The 21,923-nt window shown below is 53.5% G+C and overlaps 1 protein-coding gene across 1 annotated transcript in view; it reads left to right on the forward strand.

Moving 5' to 3' along the window:
• RHPN1 (rhophilin Rho GTPase binding protein 1) overlaps positions 1-21,923 on the forward strand; it is a 41,625-nt gene that overhangs the window by 1,831 nt on the left and 17,871 nt on the right. The window contains exons 2-10 of the mRNA XM_075271936.1: positions 333-448; positions 11,659-11,787; positions 12,057-12,132; positions 15,358-15,435; positions 16,345-16,469; positions 16,546-16,712; positions 16,788-16,975; positions 17,563-17,719; positions 19,960-20,079. Coding sequence (XP_075128037.1) covers positions 333-448; positions 11,659-11,787; positions 12,057-12,132; positions 15,358-15,435; positions 16,345-16,469; positions 16,546-16,712; positions 16,788-16,975; positions 17,563-17,719; positions 19,960-20,079 — 1,156 coding nt within the window. The remainder of the gene's footprint in view (positions 1-332; positions 449-11,658; positions 11,788-12,056; positions 12,133-15,357; positions 15,436-16,344; positions 16,470-16,545; positions 16,713-16,787; positions 16,976-17,562; positions 17,720-19,959; positions 20,080-21,923) is intronic.

The following is a 21,923-nucleotide window of genomic DNA, read 5'->3' on the forward strand; positions in this document are numbered from 1 at the left end:
TCTTTCCTTTTTTACAGACCCCCCCCCAGCTTATAGGACTGTCAGACGTCAGTTTTGTTGTCTACCCCTCTGCCTTTGTTCTCGCCCCCGTACACTCACAATCCCGAAATCTCATCCCCCAACTATTAGTCACAAAAAGATTTCTAAAGAGAAATAAGGGGGGGGGGGCACTTACTTCTGCACATGGCAGCTCTCAGGTCATTCTTCACATTCTAATATTTTCATTGTGTCACTAATAGTTATTATCTGAAAGGGGGCACATACTTTTGTGCCGTATTCTGTGGATATCCCTGCCCCCGCTCTTAGTCTGCCCCCGATTCTGTGTCTTCCAGGGATGTGACCCGTTTGCCAAGACGCAACGCAGTAAACTCCAGCACCGCCGAGCTCGCATCAACCTGCAGATCAACAAGGAGATGAGGATGAGGGCCGGAGCCGAGAATCTATTCCGGTCAGTACTGGAGACCGCGGAGCTCATAATGTATCCAAGGAACTGGAGGGGGGCAGAGGGGTCTGGAGGGGAGGGGGGCAGAGGGGTCTGGAGGGGAGGGGGGCAGAGGGGTCTGGAGGGGAGGGGGGCAGAGGGGTCTGGAGGGGAGGGGGGCAGAGGGGTCTGGAGGGGAGGGGGGCAGAGGGGTCTGAGGGGGGCAGAGGGGTCTGGGGGGGGGGCAGAGGGGTCTGGAGGGGAGAGGGGTCTGGAGGGGAGAGGGGTCTGGAGGGGGGGGCAGAGGGGTCTGGAGGGGAGGGGGGCAGAGGAGTCTGGAGGGGGGGCAGAGGGGTCTGGGGGGGCAGAGGGGTCTGGGGGGGCAGAGGGGTCTGGAGGGGAGAGGGGTCTGGAGGGGGCAGAGGGGTCTGGAGGGGAGGGGGGCAGAGGGGTCTGGAGGGGAGGGGGGCAGAGGGGTCTGGAGGGGAGGGGGGCAGAGGGGTCTGGAGGGGAGGGGGGCAGAGGGGTCTGGAGGGGAGGGGGGCAGAGGGGTCTGGAGGGGAGGGGAGGGGGGCAGAGGGGTCTGGAGGGGAGGGGAGGGGGGCAGAGGGGTCTGGAGGGGAGGGGAGGGGAGGGGGGCAGAGGGGTCTGGAGGGGAGGGGGGCAGAGGGGTCTGGAGGGGAGAGGGGCAGAGGGGTCTGGAGGGAAGGGGGGGCAGAGGGGTCTGGAGGGAAGGGGGGGCAGAGGGGTCTGGAGGGAAGGGGGGGCAGAGGGGTCTGGAGGGAAGGGGGGGCAGAGGGGTCTGGAGGGAAGGGGGGGCAGAGGGGTCTGGAGGGAAGGGGGGGCAGAGGGGTCTGGAGGGGAGGGGCAGAGGGGTCTGGAGGGGAGGGGGGCAGAGGGGTCTGGAGGGGAGGGGGGCAGAGGGGTGTGGAGGGAAGGGGGGGGCAGAGGGGTGTGGATAGGAGGGGGGGGGGCAGAGGGGTGTGGAGGGGGGGCAGAGGGGTGTGGAGGGGAGGGGGGGCAGAGGGGTGTGGAGGGGAGGGGGGGGCAGAGGGGTGTGGAGGGGAGGGGGGGGCAGAGGGGTGTGGAGGGGGGTCAGAGGGGTGTGGAGGGGAGGGGAGGGGGGGCAGAGGGGTGTGGAGGGGGGGTCAGAGGGGTCTGGAGGGGAGGGGGGCAGAGGGGTCTGGCGGGGAGGGGGGGCAGAGGGGTCTGGAGGGGAGGGGGGCAGAGGGGTCTAGAGGAGCAGGAGGGGGGAGGAGGTGAGGGGAGGGGGGCAGAGGGGTGTGGAGGGGAGGGGGGGGGCAGAGGGGTGTGGAGGGGAGGGGGGGGCAGAGGGGTGTGGAGGGGAGGGGGGGGCAGAGGGGTCTGGAGGGGAGGGGGGGCAGAGGGGTCTGGAGGGGAGGGGGGCAGAGGGGTCTGGAGGGGAGGGGGGCAGAGGGGTCTGGAGGGGAGGGGGGCAGAGGGGTCTAGAGGAGCAGGAGGGGGGAGGAGGTGAGGAGAGTGGTCCGGAGGGGGAAGAGGAGGATCCTGACTGTGACTTATTCCCTTCTTCTCTTTAGATGCCGAGTGTGCGTGTATAAAGGGCGTTAGTAGGAATAGCTGTTATGTAATGTCATTGTGATCACTACTATCCCCATCGTCTTGTGCACCTTCACCCCCTTACATAACTCTGCAGTATGGTTGCCCCATTATGGCGGTATAATTCCCGCCACGCTCCGTCTCTGCCTGGTAATCCTCCCAACAATCTGCGGCTGCTTATCCGGATAATGAGTAGACCCATTACGACGGGGCGTGTGACCTGTAGCAGTGCGATCCCTCCGGCTCTGCTACATCTGTATGCACATCAGGCATGGTTTATGTGATACACGTGTGTCTGGGCCGCTCTGCAGTGTCGTCACATTGTTTCATCCCTCACACGATGGCTGTTATTTCATATCTGCACATAAAACATTCAGCAGTTGCGCAGAGGACAATGGCGGCCGCCGGCGTCTGTCACCGGGCATTGTGCCGCCACATAACAGCTCCAGCCCAGGGGGCATTGTCCGGCTGAATGGAGCTGCAGGGTTATAGATGTACTGCGGCCCCAGATAAAGGGGCGAGACCCCCCCCAACCTTATCTACACCCCACAGGTGCCAAACATCAGTGACAGAGAGGCCGGCGACAACTGCCCTGGATGGGGCTGATAGGAAGGAAAGACAGAGATGGGGCAGATAGAGAGGAGAGGACTAGACTAGCGTGTCTGTATACAATCTATTGTCCTCTGTTATCAGCCATGTCAGGAGAGGCCGACTGTAGGACAGGAGGATACAATCTATTACTATCTGTTATCAGCCATGTCAGGAGAGGAGAGGCCGACTGTAGGACAGGGGAATACAATCTATTACTATCTGTTATCAGCCATGTCAGGAGAGGAGAGGCCGACTGTAGGACAGGGGAATACAATCTATTACTATCTGTTATCAGCCATGTTAGGAGGGGAGAGGCCAACTGTAGGACAGGGGAATACAATCTATTACTATCTGTTATCAGCCATGTCAGGAGAGGAGAGGCCGACTGTAGGACAGGAGAATACAATCTATTACTATCTGTTATCAGCCATGTCAGGAGAGGAGAGGCCGACTGTAGGACAGGAGAATACAATCTATTACTATCTGTTATCAGCCATGTCAGGAGAGGAGAGGCCGACTGTAGGACAGGAGAATACAATCTATTACTATCTGTTATCAGCCATGTCAGGAGAGGCCGACTGTAGGACAGGGGAATACAATCTATTACTATCTGTTATCAGCCATGTCAGGAGAGGCCGACTGTAGGACAGGGGAATACAATCTATTACTATCTGTTATCAACCATGTCAGGAGAGGAGAGGCCGACTGTAGGACAGGGGAATACAATCTATTACTATCTGTTATCAGCCATGTCAGGAGAGGAGAGGCCGACTGTAGGACAGGGGAATACAATCTATTACTATCTGTTATCAGCCATGTCAGGAGAGGCCGACTGTAGGACAGGGGAATACAATCTATTACTATCTGTTATCAGCCATGTCAGGAGAGGCCGACTGTAGGACAGGGGAATACAATCTATTACTATCTGTTATCAGCCATGTTAGGAGGGGAGAGGCCAACTGTAGGACAGGGGAATACAATCTATTACTATCTGTTATCAGCCATGTCAGGAGAGGAGAGGCCGACTGTAGGACAGGAGAATACAATCTATTACTATCTGTTATCAGCCATGTCAGGGGAGGAGAGGCCGACTGTAGGACAGGGGAATACAATCTATTACTATCTGTTATCAGCCATGTCAGGAGAGGAGAGGCCGACTGTAGGACAGGGGAATACAATCTATTACTATCTGTTATCAGCCATGTCAGGAGAGGCCGACTGTAGGACAGGGGAATACAATCTATTACTATCTGTTATCAGCCATGTCAGGAGAGGAGAGGCCGACTGTAGGACAGGGGAATACAATCTATTACTATCTGTTATCAGCCATGTCAGGAGAGGAGAGGCCGACTGTAGGACAGGGGAATACAATCTATTACTATCTGTTATCAGCCATGTCAGGAGAGGAGAGGCCGACTGTAGGACAGGAGAATACAGTCTATTACTATCTGTTATAAGCCATGTAAGGAGAGGAGAGGCTGACTGTAGGACAGGGGAATACAATCTATTACTATCTGTTATCAGCCATGTCAGGAGAGGAGAGGCTGACTGTAGAACAGGGGAATACAATCTATTACTATCTGTTATCAGCCATGTCAGGAGAGGAGAGGCTGACTGTAGGACAGGGGAATACAATCTATTACTATCTGTTATCAGCCATGTCAGGAGAGGAGAGGCCGACTGTAGGACAGGAGAATACAGTCTATTACTATCTGTTATCAGCCATGTCAGGAGAGGCCGATTGTAGGACAGAGGAATACAATCTATTACTATCTGTTATCAGCCATGTCAGGAGAGGAGAGGCCGACTGTAGGACAGGAGAATACAATCTATTACTATCTGTTATCAGCCATGTCAGGAGGGGAGAGGCCGACTGTAGGACAGGGGAATACAATCTATTACTATCTGTTATCAGCCATGTCAGGAGGGGAGAGGCCGACTGTAGGACAGGAGAATACAATCTATTACTATCTGTTATCAGCCATGTTAGGAGGGGAGAGGCCGACTGTAGGACAGGGGAATACAATCTATTACTATCTGTTATCAGCCATGTCAGGAGAGGAGAGGCCGACTGTAGGACAGGAGAATACAATCTATTACTATCTGGTATCAGCCATGTCAGGAGAGGAGAGGCCGACTGTAGGACAGGAGAATACAGTCTATTACTATCTGTTATCAATCATGTCAGGAGAGGAGAGGCCGACTGTAGGACAAGGGAATACAATCTATTACTATCTGTTATCAGCCATGTCAGGAGAGGCCGACTGTAGGACAGGGGAATACAATCTATTACTATCTGTTATCAGCCATGTCGGGAGAGGAGAGGCCGACTGTAAGACAGGGGAATACAATCTATTACTATCTGTTATCAATCATGTCAGGAGAGGAGAGGCCGACTGTAGGACAGGGGAATACAATCTATTACTATCTGTTATCAGCCATGTCAGGAGAGGAGAGGCCGACTGTAGGACAAGGGAATACAATCTATTACTATCTGTTATAAGCCATGTCAGGAGAGGCCGACTGTAGGACAGGGGAATACAATCTATTACTATCTGTTATCAGCCATGTCAGGAGAGGAGAGGCCGACTGTAGGACAGGGGAATACAATCTATTACTATCTGTTATCAGCCATGTCAGGAGAGGAGAGGCCGACTGTAGGACAGGGGAATACAATCTATTACTATCTGTTATCAGCCATGTCAGGAGAGGAGAGGCCGACTGTAGGACAGGGGAATACAATCTATTACTATCTGTTATCAGCCATGTCAGGAGAGGAGAGGCCGACTGTAGGACAAGGGAATACAATATATTACTATCTGTTATCAGCCATGTCAGGAGAGGAGAGGCCGACTGTAGGACAGGGGAATACAATCTATTACGATCTGTTATCAGCCATGTCAGGAGAGGAGAGGCCGACTGTAGGACAGGAGAATACAATCTATTACTATCTGTTATCAGCCATGTCAGGAGAGGCCGACTGTAGGACAGGGGAATACAATCTATTACTATCTGTTATCAGCCATGTCAGGAGAGGCCGACAATTGCCCTGAGACAATTGAGACCCTTACTCATTGTATCTGAGGATAGAGATGGCCCCAGTCTGTAGACACGTAACTCTTACAAATTACTGCCCCTTTAAGCACCACATGGTTTCTCTCTCCCGGCGCAGCGTTCGCTATCTTCTCAGCTAGTTGCAGGATATTTTCCAGGCTGATGGTCGGATTTGCTCTTCCTGTTTTGGGAAAACATTGTTATTTCTTTTTATGCTCTAATAAGTCAGCGACCATCCCTGGAAATACGATTATTTTCGTTGCTCGCGTGGTTTTGCTCCTCCCCTTTCCCCATGTGACAACCATCAGTAGGACGACTGTAATGGAAGTAATTCTGTAGGTCTTGTCTCATCCATGGCTGTCATCTGTGTGTATGTGACTATCCCTCTAGAGTCACCTATAGACATACAGCCGAGCCATGAGGGACATAAGTCACTGCCAGACCCCTCTGACCCCTCTCTTGGTGGACTCTTCTGTCCCTCCTCACCAGACCCCTCTGACCCCTCTCTTGGTGGACTCTTCTGTCTCCTCTCACCAGACCCCTCTGACCCCTCTCTTGATGGACTCCTCTGTCCCCTCTCACCAGACCTCTCTGACCCCTCTCTTGGTGGACTCTTCTGTCCCCTCTCACCAGACCTCTCTGACCCCTCTCTTGGTGGACTCTTCTGTCCCCTCTCACCAGACCCCTCTGACCCCTCTCTTGGTGGACTCTTCTGTCCCCACTCACCAGACCCCTCTGACCCCTCTCTTGGTGGACTCTTCTGTCCCCTCTCACCAGACCCCTCTGACCCCTCTCTTGGTGGACTCTTCTGTCCCCTCTCACCAGACCCCTCTGACCCCTCTCTTGGTGGACTCTTCTGTCCCCACTCACCAGACCCCTCTGACCCCTCTCTTGGTGAATTCTGTCCCCACTCACCAGACCCCTCTGACCCCTCTCTTGGTGAATTCTGTCCCTCCTCACCAGACCCCTCTGACCCCTCTCTTGGTGGACTCCTCTGTCCCCTCTCACCAGACCCCTCTGACCCCTCTCTTGGTGGACTCTTCTGTCCCCTCTAACCAGACCCCTCTGACCCCTCTCTTGGTGGACTCTTCTGTCCCTCCTCACCAGACCCCTCTGACCCCTCTCTTGGTGAATTCTGTCCCCTCTCACCAGACCCCTCTGACCCCTCTCTTGGTGGACTCTTCTGTCCCCTCTCACCAGACCCCTCTGACCCCTCTCTTGGTGGACTCTTCTGTCCCTCCTCACCAGACCCCTCTGACCCCTCTCTTGGTGGACTCTTCTGTCCCCACTCACCAGACCCCTCTGACCCCTCTCTTGGTGGACTCCTCTGTCCTTTCTCACCAGGCCCCTCTGACCCCTCTCTTGGTGGACTCTTCTGTCCTCTCTCACCAGACCCCTCTGACCCCTCTCTTGGTGGACTCTTCTGTCCCCTCTCACCAGACCCCTCTGACCCCTCTCTTGGTGAATTCTGTCCCCTCTCACCAGACCCCTCTGACCCCTCTCTTGGTGGACTCTTCTGTCCCCTCTCACCAGACCCCTCTGACTCCTCTCTTGGTGGACTCTTCTGTCTCCTCTCACCAGACCCCTCTGACCCCTCTCTTGGTGGACTCTTCTGTCCCCTCTCACCAGACCCCTCTGACCCCTCTCTTGGTGGACTCTTCTGTCCCCTCTCACCAGACCCCTCTGACCCCTCTCTTGGTGAATTCTGTCCCCACTCACCAGACCCCTCTGACCCCTCTCTTGGTGGACTCCTCTGTCCCCTCTCACCAGACCTCTCTGACCCCTCTCTTGGTGGACTCTTCTGTCCCCTCTCACCAGACCCCTCTGACCCCTCTCTTGGTGGACTCCTCTGTCCCCTCTCACCAGACCCCTCTGACCCCTCTCTTGGTGAATTCTGTCCCCACTCACCAGACCCCTCTGACCCCTCTCTTGGTGAATTCTGTCCCCTCTCACCAGACCCCTCTGACCCCTCTCTTGGTGAATTCTGTCCCCTCTCACCAGACCCCTCTGACCCCTCTCTTGGTGAATTCTGTCCCCTCTCACCAGACCCCTCTGACCCCTCTCTTGGTGGACTCTTCTGTCCCCTCTCACCAGACCTCTCTGACCCCTCTCTTGGTGGACTCTTCTGTCCCCTCTCACCAGACCCCTCTGACCCCTCTCTTGGTGGACTCTTCTGTCCCCTCTCACCAGACCCCTCTGACCCCTCTCTTGGTGAATTCTGTCCCCTCTCACCAGACCCCTCTGACCCCTCTCTTGGTGGACTCCTCTGTCCCCTCTCACCAGACCCCTCTGACCCCTCTCTTGGTGGACTCTTCTGTCCCCTCTCACCAGACCCCTCTGACCCCTCTCTTGGTGGACTCTTCTGTCCCCTCTCACCAGACCCCTCTGACCCCTCTCTTGGTGGACTCTTCTGTCCCTCCTCACCAGACCCCTCTGACCCCGCTCTTGGTGGACTCTTCTGTCCCCTCTCACCAGACCCCTCTGACCCCTCTCTTGGTGGACTCTTCTGTCCCCTCTCACCAGACCCCTCTGACCCCTCTCTTGGTGGACTCTTCTGTCCCTCCTCACCAGACCCCTCTGACCCCTCTCTTGGTGGACTCTTCTGTCCCCACTCACCAGACCCCTCTGACCCCTCTCTTGGTGGACTCCTCTGTCCTTTCTCACCAGACCCCTCTGACCCCTCTCTTGGCGAATTCTGTCCCCACTCACCAGACCCCTCTGACCCCTCTCTTGGTGAATTCTGTCCCCACTCACCAGACCCCTCTGACCCCTCTCTTGGTGGACTCTTCTGTCCTCTCTCACCAGACCCCTCTGACCCCTCTCTTGGTGGACTCTTCTGTCCCCTCTAACCAGACCCCTCTGACCCCTCTCTTGTTGGACTCTTCTGTCCCTCCTCACCAGACCCCTCTGACCCCTCTCTTGGTGGACTATTCTGTCCCCTCTCACCAGACCCCTCTGACCCCTCTCTTGGTGGACTCTTCTGTCCCCACTCACCAGACCCCTCTGACCCCTCTCTTGGTGAATTCTGTCCCCACTCACCAGACCCCTCTGACCCCTCTCTTGGTGAATTCTGTCCCCTCTCACCAGACCCCTCTGACCCCTCTCTTGGTGGACTCTTCTGTCCCCTCTAACCAGACCCCTCTGACCCCTCTCTTGGTGGACTCTTCTGTCCCTCCTCACCAGACCCCTCTGACCCCTCTCTTGGTGAATTCTGTCCCCTCTCACCAGACCCCTCTGACCCCTCTCTTGGTGGACTCTTCTGTCCCCTCTAACCAGACCCCTCTGACCCCTCTCTTGGTGGACTCTTCTGTCCCCACTCACCAGACCCCTCTGACCCCTCTCTTGGTGAATTCTGTCCCCACTCACCAGACCCCTCTGACCCCTCTCTTGGTGAATTCTGTCCCCTCTCACCAGACCCCTCTGACCCCTCTCTTGGTGGACTCTTCTGTCCCCTCTCACCAGACCCCTCTGACCCCTCTCTTGGTGGACTTCTCTGTCCCCTCTCACCAGACCCCTCTGACCCCTCTCTTGGTGAATTCTGTCCCCACTCACCAGACCCCTCTGACCCCTCTCTTGGTGAATTCTGTCCCCTCTCACCAGACCCCTCTGACCCCTCTCTTGGTGGACTCTTCTGTCCCCTCTCACCAGACCCCTCTGACCCCTCTCTTGGTGGACTCTTCTGTCCCTCCTCACCAGACCCCTCTGACCCCTCTCTTGGTGAATTCTGTCCCCTCTCACCAGACCCCTCTGACCCCTCTCTTGGTGGACTCTTCTGTCCCCTCTCACCAGACCTCTCTGACCCCTCTCTTGGTGGACTCTTCTGTCCCCTCTCACCAGACCCCTCTGACCCCTCTCTTGGTGGACTCTTCTGTCCCCTCTCACCAGACCCCTCTGACCCCTCTCTTGGTGGACTCTTCTGTCCCCTCTCACCAGACCCCTCTGACCCCTCTCTTGGTGGACTCTTCTGTCCCCTCTCACCAGACCCCTCTGACCCCTCTCTTGGTGGACTCTTCTGTCCCCTCTCACCAGACCTCTCTGACCCCTCTCTTGGTGGACTCCTCTGTCCCCTCTCACCAGACCCCTCTGACCCCTCTCTTGGTGAATTCTGTCCCCACTCACCAGACCCCTCTGACCCCTCTCTTGGTGGACTCTTCTGTCCCCTCTCACCAGACCTCTCTGACCCCTCTCTTGGTGGACTCTTCTGTCCCCTCTCACCAGACCCCTCTGACCCCTCTCTTGGTGGACTCTTCTGTCCCCTCTCACCAGACCCCTCTGACCCCTCTCTTGGTGGACTCCTCTGTCCCCTCTCACCAGACCCCTCTGATCCCTCTCTTGGTGGACTCTTCTGTCCCCTCTCACCAGACCCCTCTGACCCCTCTCTTGGTGAATTCTGTCCCCTCTCACCAGACCCCTCTGACCCCTCTCTTGGTGGACTCTTCTGTCCCCTCTCACCAGACCCCTCTGACCCCTCTCTTGGTGGACTCCTCTGTCTCCTCTAACCAGACCCCTCTGACCCCTCTCTTGGTGGACTCTTCTGTCCCCTCTCACCAGACCCCTCTGACCCCTCTCTTGGTGGACTCCTCTGTCCCCTCTCACCAGACCCCTCTGACCCCTCTCTTGGTGGACTCTTCTGTCCCCTCTCACCAGACCCCTCTGACCCCTCTCTTGGTGGACTCTTCTGTCCCTTCTCACCAGACCCCTCTGACCCCTCTCTTGGTGGACTCTTCTGTCCCCTCTCACCAGACCCCTCTGACCCCTCTCTTGGTGGACTCTTCTGTCCCCTCTCACCAGACCCCTCTGACCCCTCTCTTGGTGAATTCTGTCCCCTCTCACCAGACCCCTCTGACCCCTCTCTTGGCGAATTCTGTCCCCACTCACCAGACCCCTCTGACCCCTCTCTTGGTGGACTCTTCTGTCCCTTCTCACCAGACCCCTCTGACCCCTCTCTTGGTGGACTCTTCTGTCCCCTCTCACCAGACCCCTCTGACCCCTCTCTTGGTGGACTCTTCTGTCCCCTCTCACCAGACCCCTCTGACCCCTCTCTTGGTGAATTCTGTCCCTCCTCACCAGACCCCTCTGACCCCTCTCTTGGTGGACTCTTCTGTCCCCACTCACCAGACCCCTCTGACCCCTCTCTTGGTGGACTCTTCTGTCCCCACTCACCAGACCCCTCTGACCCCTCTCTTGGTGAATTCTGTCCCCTCTCACCAGACCCCTCTGCCCCCTCTCTTGGTGGACTCCTCTGTCCCCTCTCACCAGACCCCTCTCTTGGTGGACTCCTCTGTCTCCTCTAACCAGACCCCTCTGACCCCTCTCTTGGTGGACTCTTCTGTCCCTCCTCACCAGACCCCTCTGACCCCTCTCTTGGTGGACTGTTCTGTCCCTCCTCACCAGACCCCTCTGACCCCTCTCTTGGTGGACTCTTCTGTCCCCTCTCACCAGACCCCTCTGACCCCTCTCTTGGTGGACTCTTCTGTCCCCTCTCACCAGACCCCTCTGACCCCTCTCTTGGTGGACTCCTCTGTCTCCTCTAACCAGACCCCTCTGACCCCTCTCTTGGTGGACTCTTCTGTCCCTCCTCACCAGACCCCTCTGACCCCTCTCTTGGTGGACTGTTCTGTCCCTCCTCACCAGACCCCTCTGACCCCTCTCTTGGTGGACTCTTCTGTCCCCTCTCACCAGACCCCTCTGACCCCTCTCTTGGTGGACTCTTCTGTCCCCTCTCACCAGACCCCTCTGACCCCTCTCTTGGTGGACTCCTCTGGCCCCTCTCACCAGACCCCTCTCTTGGTGGACTCCTCTGTCCCTTCTCACCAGACCCCTCTCCATATACTGCCTCCTCCAAACCTCTATGACCTGGCCCCTCCCACCAGACTCCTGTAGTTCGAGGTGTTGGAGGTTGGGTTGATACTTTGTTACTGTTGACCTGATCTGTGATGACTTCGCCGGGGTCATTAGGAGGGGGCAGAGCTTCTGGTGATGGATGACTTATGGTACAATCTTGTGTACTTCAGGGCCACCACCAACCACAAGGTGAAGGAGACGGTAGCGCTGGAGCTCAGCTATGTCAACTCCAACCTGCAGCTGCTGAAGGAAGAGCTGGAGGAGCTGAACAGCTCGGTGGAGGTCTACCAGCACGACAGGTGAGGATGCCACCGCCGCGAGACGCCCGACATCTACCAACAGCAGCCACGGGGGCACATACTTTCCAGTAATACTCTCCTTACCTATAGGTGGCAGTGTGACTGTGCTCCCTTGTCCTCAGTGACTTATTTGCTGAGGTTCTCCATCTCTGCAAACAGCCCCCCAGACCTCAGCTCCAGGACCTCTGTCATTGTGATATTGGGGGAGGGGGTTGTATAGACTTCACTGTACTTGTAGGTGCCGGAACATGAACTGATTTGTGTTTCAGCGAGGCGATTAGCGTTCCCATGATCCCGCTGGGCTTAAAAGAGACAAAAGATCTGGACCTGATTGATCCCTTGAAGGTAAGCCCCTCCCCCACCGCCAGTGCTTAAAGGGATCCAATCATTGGAATCCCATTTATTTCTCCCTAACACATAGGAATAGCCTTAAGAAAGGAGATTCTTCTCCCATCTTTAGATGTCTTCTCTGCGCCACCATTTGGTAGAAATCCGGGTTTTCTTCTGTATGCAAATGAGTTCTCTGGCAGCACTGGGGGCGGGCCCAATACTGTGAGAGAAATCTCCAGTGCCGCCTCCATCTTCATCTGCGTCGTCCTCCATCCTGGGTTTCAGTCTCCTAGGCCTGCGCAGTCGGCTCTTCCATCGGGCCTCGGGCAGAGCAGACTACGCATTGACATGGCCAACCCCTTTAAGGCTATTCCTGTGTGTTAGGGAGAAAACAATGGGATTCCAATGATTGTATCCCTTTAAATTGGGAAAAAATTTTAGGGGGAACTCTAGAAATAAGCTAATTGTTAATTATTCCAATTTACAATCCCAAATATTACAATAAAACAGTGTATAACATTAAATTTGCAGAAGAACAGAAACGAATAATAATAATAATAATAATAATAATAATAATAATCTACTTATAAATCTATTCAATATTCAGAACACATTTATAGGGCAAAGTCCATCTACCTAGAGGAAGTCCCAGATTGTGCGATAGAGAAGCTCTGGAGCAGGTTCATCAGCTCATCTCCTCCAGAGCGAATGGACATATGGCAGTAACATTGTAACACTGGAGGGCAACACTTAAAGGGGCTCTAGCAGCAAAATCCTGCTGCTAGAGCCCCACATATGTGTGAAGTCTTTATAAAGGCTATTCAGGCCCCGTAAATGTTATATTAAACTACCCCACCCCCCCACCCCCCCTTTTAAAATAAAACCCTAAAAAAGAATGTGATCTACTTACGGATCGCGCACGATGGGCGGGCATTCTGGGTGTGTCTTATTCTTCATCCACGCCTCTTCTTCCTCCGATGTCCTCCGGTCCCGTCTTCCTCCGGCGCTCGCGAACTGACATTGATATAAAAAAATGGCCTGGGCGCATGCGAAGTAGCCGTAGTAGAACCCGCATGCTACTGCGCATGCGCCCAGGCCATTTTATTTATATCAATGTCAGTTCGCGAGCGCCGGAGTAGGACGGGACCGGAGGACATTGGAGGAAGAAGAGGCGGGAATGAAGAAGACGGCGCACCCTGAATGCCCGCCCACAGTGCACGATGCATAAGTAGAGCACATTCTTTTTTAGGGTTTTATTTTAAAACGGGGGGGGGGGGGGGGGGTAGTGTAATATAACATTTACGGGGCCTGAATAGCCTTTATAAAGACTTCACGCATATGTGGGGCTCTAGCAGCAGGATTTTGCTGATAGAGCCCCTTTAATGTAAATAAGCTCACAAGTAACTACAACACCAGTGACTACACCTACACCGGTAACTACGACGATACCGGTGACTGTACCTACACCGTGACTACAACTACACCAATAACTGCAACTATACCTGTGACTACACCTACACTGGTAACTGCAACGATACTGATGACTACAAGTACACTGGTAATTACACCTACACCAGTGACTACACCTACACCAGTAGCTACGACAATACCGGTGACTGTACCTACACCGTGACTACAACTACACCAATAACTGCAACTATACCTGTGACTACACCTACACTGGTAACTGCAACGATACTGATGACTACAAGTACACTGGTAATTACACCTACACCAGTGACTACACCTACACCAGTAGCTACGACAATACTGGTGACTGTACCTACACTGGAAACTACACCTACACCGGTAGCTACGACAATACTGGTGACTGTACCTACACTGTGACTACAACTACACCAATAACTGCAACGATACTGATGACTACAAGTACACTGGTAATTACACCTACACCAGTGACTACACCTACACCAGTAGCTACGACAATACTGGTGACTGTACCTACACTGGAAACTACACCTACACCGGTAGCTACGACAATACTGGTGACTGTACCTACACTGTGACTACAACTACACCAATAACTGCAACGATACTGATGACTACAAGTACACTGGTAATTACACCTACACCAGTGACTACACCTACACCAGTAAGTACGATGACACCAGTGACTACAACTACACTGGTAACTACACCTACATCGGTGACTACACCTACACCGATAACTACATGGGAAGTGACTGTGATCCAGTTCCCGTGTTTGAATCAAGGGTTTACAGCGTTGCTGAAGCGTGTGCACGGCCATCTTAGTGCAAAGATAAAGCAGGTGAGAGAATACGGAGTGACGGTGTAATAAGCTTATAAGTACGCCTGACATCGAGCAGTGATTGTTATTGGGAAATTCTCAGTAATCGGAGAAGTTATTATGGAAATACTTGTAATGTCGGAGCTTCAGACACTTTCCATTACTGAGGCTTTAATTTCTTTATAAGAGAATTTATACTTCTGCCAGAGCTGAGTTCCGGCGCATTCCGGCCTAATTTAAGCCGTGCCCACTGTGTGATGTCATCAAGAATTTACATTGTAGCTTTATCTAAGTTAGAGTAAAAAAATGTTCTATTTGCATACCGATCTTTTGTCTGCCCCCTGCTGGTGCTCTCATCTCACTTCTGCCCCCTGCTGGTGCTCTCATCTCACTTCTGCCCCCTGCTGGTGCTCTCATCTCACTTCTGCCCCCTGCTGGTGCTCTCATCTCACTTCTGCCCCCTGCTGGTGCTCTCATCTCACTTCTGCCCCCTGCTGGTGCTCTCATCTCACTTCTGCCCCCTGCTGGTGCTCTCATCTCACTTCTGCCCCCTGCTGGTGCTCTCATCTCACTTCTGCCCCCTGCTGGTGCTCTCATCTCACTTCTGCCCCCTGCTGGTGCTCTCATCTCACTTCTGCCCCCTGCTGGTGCTCTCATCTCACTTCTGCCCCCTGCTGGTGCTCTCATCTCACTTCTGCCCCCTGCTGGTGCTCTCATCTCACTTCTGCCCCCTGCTGGTGCTCTCATCTCACTTCTGCCCCCTGCTGGTGCTCTCATCTCACTTCTTCCCCCTGCTGGTGCTCTCATCTCACTTCTGCCCCTGCTGGTTCTCTCTCAGTATTGCCTCGCTGGCTCTCTCATCTCAGTATCACCTCCTGTTGCATACACTACATCTCCCACCATGCCGTGCAGCGCTGCTCATCTCCATCTCTTTGTGTTGTGGTCTGTCTGACCTGTCCTTTCTCCATCAGGACTTCATTGCTGATCACTACGGTGAGGACAGCGCCACCTATGACAAGGAAATCAATGAATTCATGGATCTGCGACAGGTCAGGAAAGGTCAAAAATCACTCATTGAAGATATTGATAGAGTCACTCTAATCTTATCTAGAGCTGCATCGATAATTCTGCTGTTACAGTATATCTAGTCTTACTCCAGTCACACCCAGAGCTGTGCTCACAATTCTGCAGTGACATCATGTCTCTTACTCCAGTCACATCCAGAGCTGTGCTCACAATTCTGCAGTGACATCATGTCTCTTACTCCAGTCACATCCAGAGCTGTGCTCACAATTCTGCAGTGACATCATGTCTCTTACTCCAGTCACATCCAGAGCTGTGCTCACAATTCTGCAGTGACATCATGTTTCTTACTCCAGTCACACCCAGAGCTGTGCTCACAATTCTGCAGTGACATCATGTCTCTTACTCCAGTCACATCCAGAGCTGTGCTCACAATTCTGCAGTGACATCATGTCTCTTACTCCAGTCACATCCAGAGCTGTGCTCACAATTCTGCAGTGACATCATGTTTCTTACTCCAGTCACACCCAGAGCTGTGCTCACAATTCTGCAGTGACATCATGTCTCTTACTCCAGTCACATCCAGAGCTGTGCTCACAATTCTGCAGTGACATCATGTCTCTTACTCCAGTCACATCCAGAGCTGTGCTCACAATTCTGCAGTGACATCATGTCTCTTACTCCAGTCACATCCAGAGCTGTGCTCACAATTCTGCAGTGACATCATGTTTCTTACTCCAGTCACACCCAGAGCTGTGCTCACAATTCTGCAGTGACATCATGTCTCTTACTCCAGTCACACCCAGAGCTGTGCTCACAATTCTGCAATGACATCATGTCTCTTACTCCAGTCACATCCAGAGCTGCGCTCACAATTCTGCAATGACATCATGTCTCTTACTCCAGTCACACCCAGAGCTGCTTTCCTATTTCAGGCCATGAGGACCCCGAGTCGCAGCGAGGCGGGGCTGGAGCTCCTGATGGAGTATTACAACCAGCTGTACTACCTGGAGCAGCGCTTCTTCCCCCCGCACCGCCCCCTGGGCGTCTTCTTCCACTGGTCAGTATCACCTGGGTCTCCCTGTGGCGGGTTCAGGGCACTGCAGACCCCGATGACGTGAGCGCTTGACTTCCAGGTACGACTCTCTGACGGGCGTTCCTTCCTGCCAGCGGGCACTGGCTTTCGAGAAGGGGAGCGTGCTGTTCAATATGGGAGCCCTGTACACCCAGATTGGGGCGAGGCAAGACCGGCAGTCGCTGCAAGGAGTGAACACGGCCATAGATGCTTTCCAGAAGGCGGCCGGTACGTGGTCACATGGTATTGCCCTCCTTATATGCCCGCTTTGCCCACTAACGCCCGCTTCTTATCACCCTCCAGGATGCTTCAATTTCTTGAAAGAAAACTTCTCCAACGCCCCGAGCCTGGACATGAGCGCGGCCTCGCTGAACATGCTGGTGCGCCTCATGGTGGCCCAAGTGCAGGAGTGCAGCCTCGAGAAGTTTCTATTGGAGAACACACAGAACAACTTCATCACCCAACTGCAGATGGCGCAGGAGGCGGCTCGGGTGAGTGCCCACCTGGGGTCAGGGGCTCCTCTACTAGTGCCCACCTGGGATCAGGGGCTCCTCTACTAGTGCCCACCTGGGGTCAGGGGCTCCTCTGTTAGTGCCCACCTGGGGTCAGGGGCTCCTCTGTTAGTGCCCACCTGGGGTCAGGGGCTCCTCTGCTAGTGCCCACCTGGGGTCAGGGGCTCCTCTGTTAGTGCCCACCTGGGGTCAGGGGCTCCTCTGCTAGTGCCCACCTGGGGTCAGGGGCTCCTCTGCTAGTGCCCACCTGGGGTCAGGGGCTTCTCTGTTAGTGCCCACCTGGGGTCAGGGGCTCCTCTGCTAGTGCCCACCTGGGGTCAGGGGCTCCTCTGTTAGTGCCCACCTGGGGTCAGGGGCTCCTCTGCTAGTGCCCACCTGGGGTCAGGGGCTCCTCTACTAGTGCCCACCTGGGGTCAGGGGCTCCTCTGCTAGTGCCCACCTGGGGTCAGGGGCTCCTCTGCTAGTGCCCACCTGGGGTCAGGGGCTCCTCTGCTAGTGTCTACATCTACTAGGGCTCCCCTGTATTTCTGCCCACTTGGGGCCTCATTCTTCTCTCTCCTCTGCAGGTTGGAGGCGTCTACACCCTGGTGTACAGGACCATGATGCACCCACCTGTTAAGGACTATGTGCCCTTCTCTTGGACCACCATGGTTCGTGTAAAAGCTGAACATTTCACTGCCCTGTCCCATTACCACGCTGCCTGCGCCCTCTGCGACTTCTCCAGTGAGTACCTATAGATCCTGTCTCTAAGCGCAGCCATAATCCTGTGCTTTCCTATATAATCAGTCTGCGGTCAGCTCCTGAGCTCCCCCTAGTGGTGACTGTATATAATCAGTCTGCAGTCAGCTCCTGAGCTCCCCCTAGTGGTGACTGTATATAATCAGTCTATGGTCAGCTCCTGAGCTCCCCCTAGTGGTGACTGTATATAATCAGTCTGCGGTCAGCTCCTGAGCTCCCTCTAGTGGTGACTGTATATAATCAGTCTGTAGTCAGCTCCTGAGCTCCCTCTAGTGGTGACTGTATATAATCAGTCTGTAGTCAGCTCCTGAGCTCCCCCTAGTGGTGACTGTATATAATCAGTCTGCGGTTGGCTCCTGAGTTCCCTCTAGTGGTGACTGTATATAATCAGTCTGTGGTCAGCTCCTGAGCTCCCTCTAGTGGTGACTGTATATAATCAGTCTGCGGTCAGCTCCTGAGCTCCTCTAGTGGTGACTGTATATAATCAGTCTGTAGTCAGCTCCTGAGCTCCCTCTAGTGGTGACTGTATATAGTCAGTCTGCGGTCAGCTCCTGAGCTCCTCTAGTGGTGACTGTATATAATCAGCCTGTGGTCAGTTCCTGAGCTCCCTCTAGTGGTGACTGTATATAATCAGTCTGGTGTCAGCTCCTGAGCTCCTTCTAGTGGTCACTGTATATAATCAGTCTGCGGTCAGCTCCTGAGCTCCCTCTAGTGGTGACTGTATATAATCAGTCTGTAGTCAGCTCCTGAGCTCCCTCTAGTGGTGACTGTATATAATCAGTCTGTAGTCAGCTCCTGAGCTCCCCCTAGTGGTGACTGTATATAATCAGTCTGCGGTTGGCTCCTGAGTTCCCTCTAGTGGTGACTGTATATAATCAGTCTGTGGTCAGCTCCTGAGCTCCCTCTAGTGGTGACTGTATATAATCAGTCTGCGGTCAGCTCCTGAGCTCCTCTAGTGGTGACTGTATATAATCAGTCTGTAGTCAGCTCCTGAGCTCCCTCTAGTGGTGACTGTATATAGTCAGTCTGCGGTCAGCTCCTGAGCTCCTCTAGTGGTGACTGTATATAATCAGCCTGTGGTCAGTTCCTGAGCTCCCTCTAGTGGTGACTGTATATAATCAGTCTGGTGTCAGCTCCTGAGCTCCTTCTAGTGGTCACTGTATATAATCAGTCTGCGGTCAGCTCCTGAGCTCCCTCTAGTGGTGACTGTATATAATCAGTCTGCGGTTGGCTCCTGAGCTCCCCTAGTGGTGACTGTATATAATCAGTCTGCGGTTGGCTCCTGAGCTCCCCTAGTGGTGACTGTATATAATCAGTCTGCGGTCGGCTCCTGAGCTCCCTCTAGTGGTGACTGTATATAATCAGTCTGCGGTTGGCTCCTGAGCTCCCCTAGTGGTGACTGTATATAATCAGTCTGCGGTTGGCTCCTGAGCTCCCTCTAGTGGTGACTGTATATACTCAGTCTGCGGTTGGCTCCTGAGCTCCCTCTAGTGGTGACTGTATATAATCAGTCTGCGGTCAGCTCCTGAGCTCCCTCTAGTGGTGACTGTATATACTCAGTCTGTGGTCGGCTCCTGAGCTCCCTCTAGTGGTGACTGTATATACTCAGTCTGCGGTTGGCTCCTGAGCTCCCCTAGTGGTGACTGTATATAATCAGTCTGCGGTCGGCTCCTGAGCTCCCTCTAGTGGTGACTGTATATACTCAGTCTGCGGTCGGCTCCTGAGCTCCCTCTAGTGCTCTCCCTCTGCTGGTAGTTTTATCATGTAACTGTCTGTGCAGAGGGTTCGGAGCTCTGTGTTAGTGAGCAGGTAATAGGCTCAGAATGTCTCCTAAGGATGGACATTCAGTGTATTGTGGCCCCTGGACATCAGATGGGGCCACATTGTAGCAACACTGCAGGGAATGTGATGTGTAAAGTCTCTCCTGATGTGCCAGTTCAGCCGAGGGTTAAACCCTGTTGTTGTGGTGCTCGGCACTGATGGGGTTAATGATCTCCCGGACAATCACCCCCATTATTTCCTGTAATCTCAGATTATCCTCCAATCTCTTTATGTGAATTCCTTCCCCTCGTTATATAAGGGTATAATACAGACTGTGGGGGAGGGGCGGGGAGCTGGATTATTATATGTTAACCCTTCGAGTCCTGTCCGCATTACCTGCATGCTGGAGTGTTTCCGTTACAGTGTATCAGCGCAGCCACATTTACTGCCGTCTCTTATTTCAGCTTCGCCAGGACTGGAGCTCGTAGAGCAGGAGAAGGTTTTCCTGCAATTCCACATCTCAGCACCAGAGGGCCCCAGTGTCAGCATCCTGCTGCAGGACCAGGAGGAGAGGCGGAAGCTAGGTACCCGGCCCCGCCCCCGCCCTGCACTCTGTGTATATACTGTATATACAGTCATGGCCAAAAGTTTTGAGAATGATACAAATATTACTTGTTACAAAGTCTACGGCTTCAGTTTTCCTAATGGCAATTTGCATCTACTCCAGAATGTTATACAGAGTGATCAGCTTAACAGCAATTACTTACAAAGTCAATATTTGCCTAGAAAATGAACTTTATCCCCCAAAACACATTTCAACATCATTGCAGCCCTGCCTTAAAAGGACCAGCTAACATCGTTTCAGTGATTGCTCCAGTAACACAGGTGTGGGTGTTGATGAGGACAGGGCTGGAGATCAATCTGTCATGATTAAGTAAGAATGACACCACTGGACACTGTAAAAGGAGGCTGGTGCTTGGCATCATTGTTTCTCTTCTGTTACCCATGGTTATCTCTAAAGAAACACGTGCAGTCATCATTGCACTGCACAACAATGGCCTAACAGGGAAGAGTATCGCAGCTAGAAAGATTGCACCTCAGTCACCAATCTATCGCATCATCAAGAACTTCAAGGAGAGAGGATCCATTGTTGGCAAAAAGGCTCCAGGGCGCCCAAGAAAGACCAGCAAGCGCCAGGACTGTCTCTTAAAAGTGTTTCAGCTGTGGGATCGGGCTACCAGCAGTGCAGAGCTTGCTCAGGAATGGCAGCAGGCAGGTGTGAGTGCATCTGCACGCACTGTGAGACTGCGGAGACTCTTGGAGCAAGGCCTGGTCTCAAGGAGGGCAGCAAAGAAGCCACTTCTCTCCAGAAAACACATCAGGGACGGACTGATATTCTGCAGAAGGTCCAGGGAGTGACGGCTGAGGACTGGGGGAAAGCCATTTTCTCTGATGAATCCCCTTTTCGATTGTTTGGGACATCTGGAGAACAGCTTATTGGGAGAAGAGGAGGTGAGCGCTACCACCAGTCTTGTCTCATGCCGACTGTAAAGCATCCTGAAACCATTCATGTGTGGGGTTGCTTCTCAGCCAAGGGAATCGGCTCTCTCACAGTCTTACCTAAAAACACAGCCATGAATAAAGAATGGGACCAGAATGTCCTCCAAGATCAACTTCTCCCAACCGTCCAAGAGCAGTTTGGCCATCAACAATGCCTTCTCCAGCATGATGGAGCACCTTGCCATAAAGCAAAGGGGAGAACTAAATGGCTCAGGGAACAAAACAGAGAGATTTTGGGTCCATGGCCTGGAAACTCCCCAGATCTTAATCCCATTGAGAACTTGTGGTCAATCATCAAGAGACGGGGGGACAAACAAAAACCTACAAATTCTGACAAAATGCAAGCATTGATTGTGCAAGAATGGACGGCTATCAGTCAGGATTTGGTGCAGAAGGTGATTGAGAGCTGCCAGGGAGAATTGCAGAGGTCCTGAAGAAGAAGAAGGGGCAACACTGCAAATATTACACCGCTGCACTAACTCCTTCTAACTGTCACTATAAGCTTTTATTACTCAGAATATGATTGCAATTCTATTTCTGTATGTGATAAAAACATCTGACAAACACACAGAGACCAGAGGGAGCAGATCATGTGACAAGAGGAGATTTGTGGCAGTCTCAGAACTTTTGGCCACGACTATATACCCTCCTCCGCCCTGCACTCTGTGTATATACTGTATATATACCCTCCCCCGCTCTGCATTCTGTGTATATACTGTATATATACCCTCCTCCGCCCTGCACTCTGTGTATATACTGTATATATACCCTCCCCCGCCCTGCACTCTGTGTATATACTGTATATATACCCTCCCCCGCCCTGCATTCTGTGTATATACTGTATATATACCCTCCTCCGCCCTGCATT

The sequence above is a fragment of the Leptodactylus fuscus genome, chromosome 4 (genome assembly GCF_031893055.1).
Source record: "Leptodactylus fuscus isolate aLepFus1 chromosome 4, aLepFus1.hap2, whole genome shotgun sequence".
NCBI lineage: Eukaryota > Metazoa > Chordata > Amphibia > Anura > Leptodactylidae > Leptodactylus > Leptodactylus fuscus.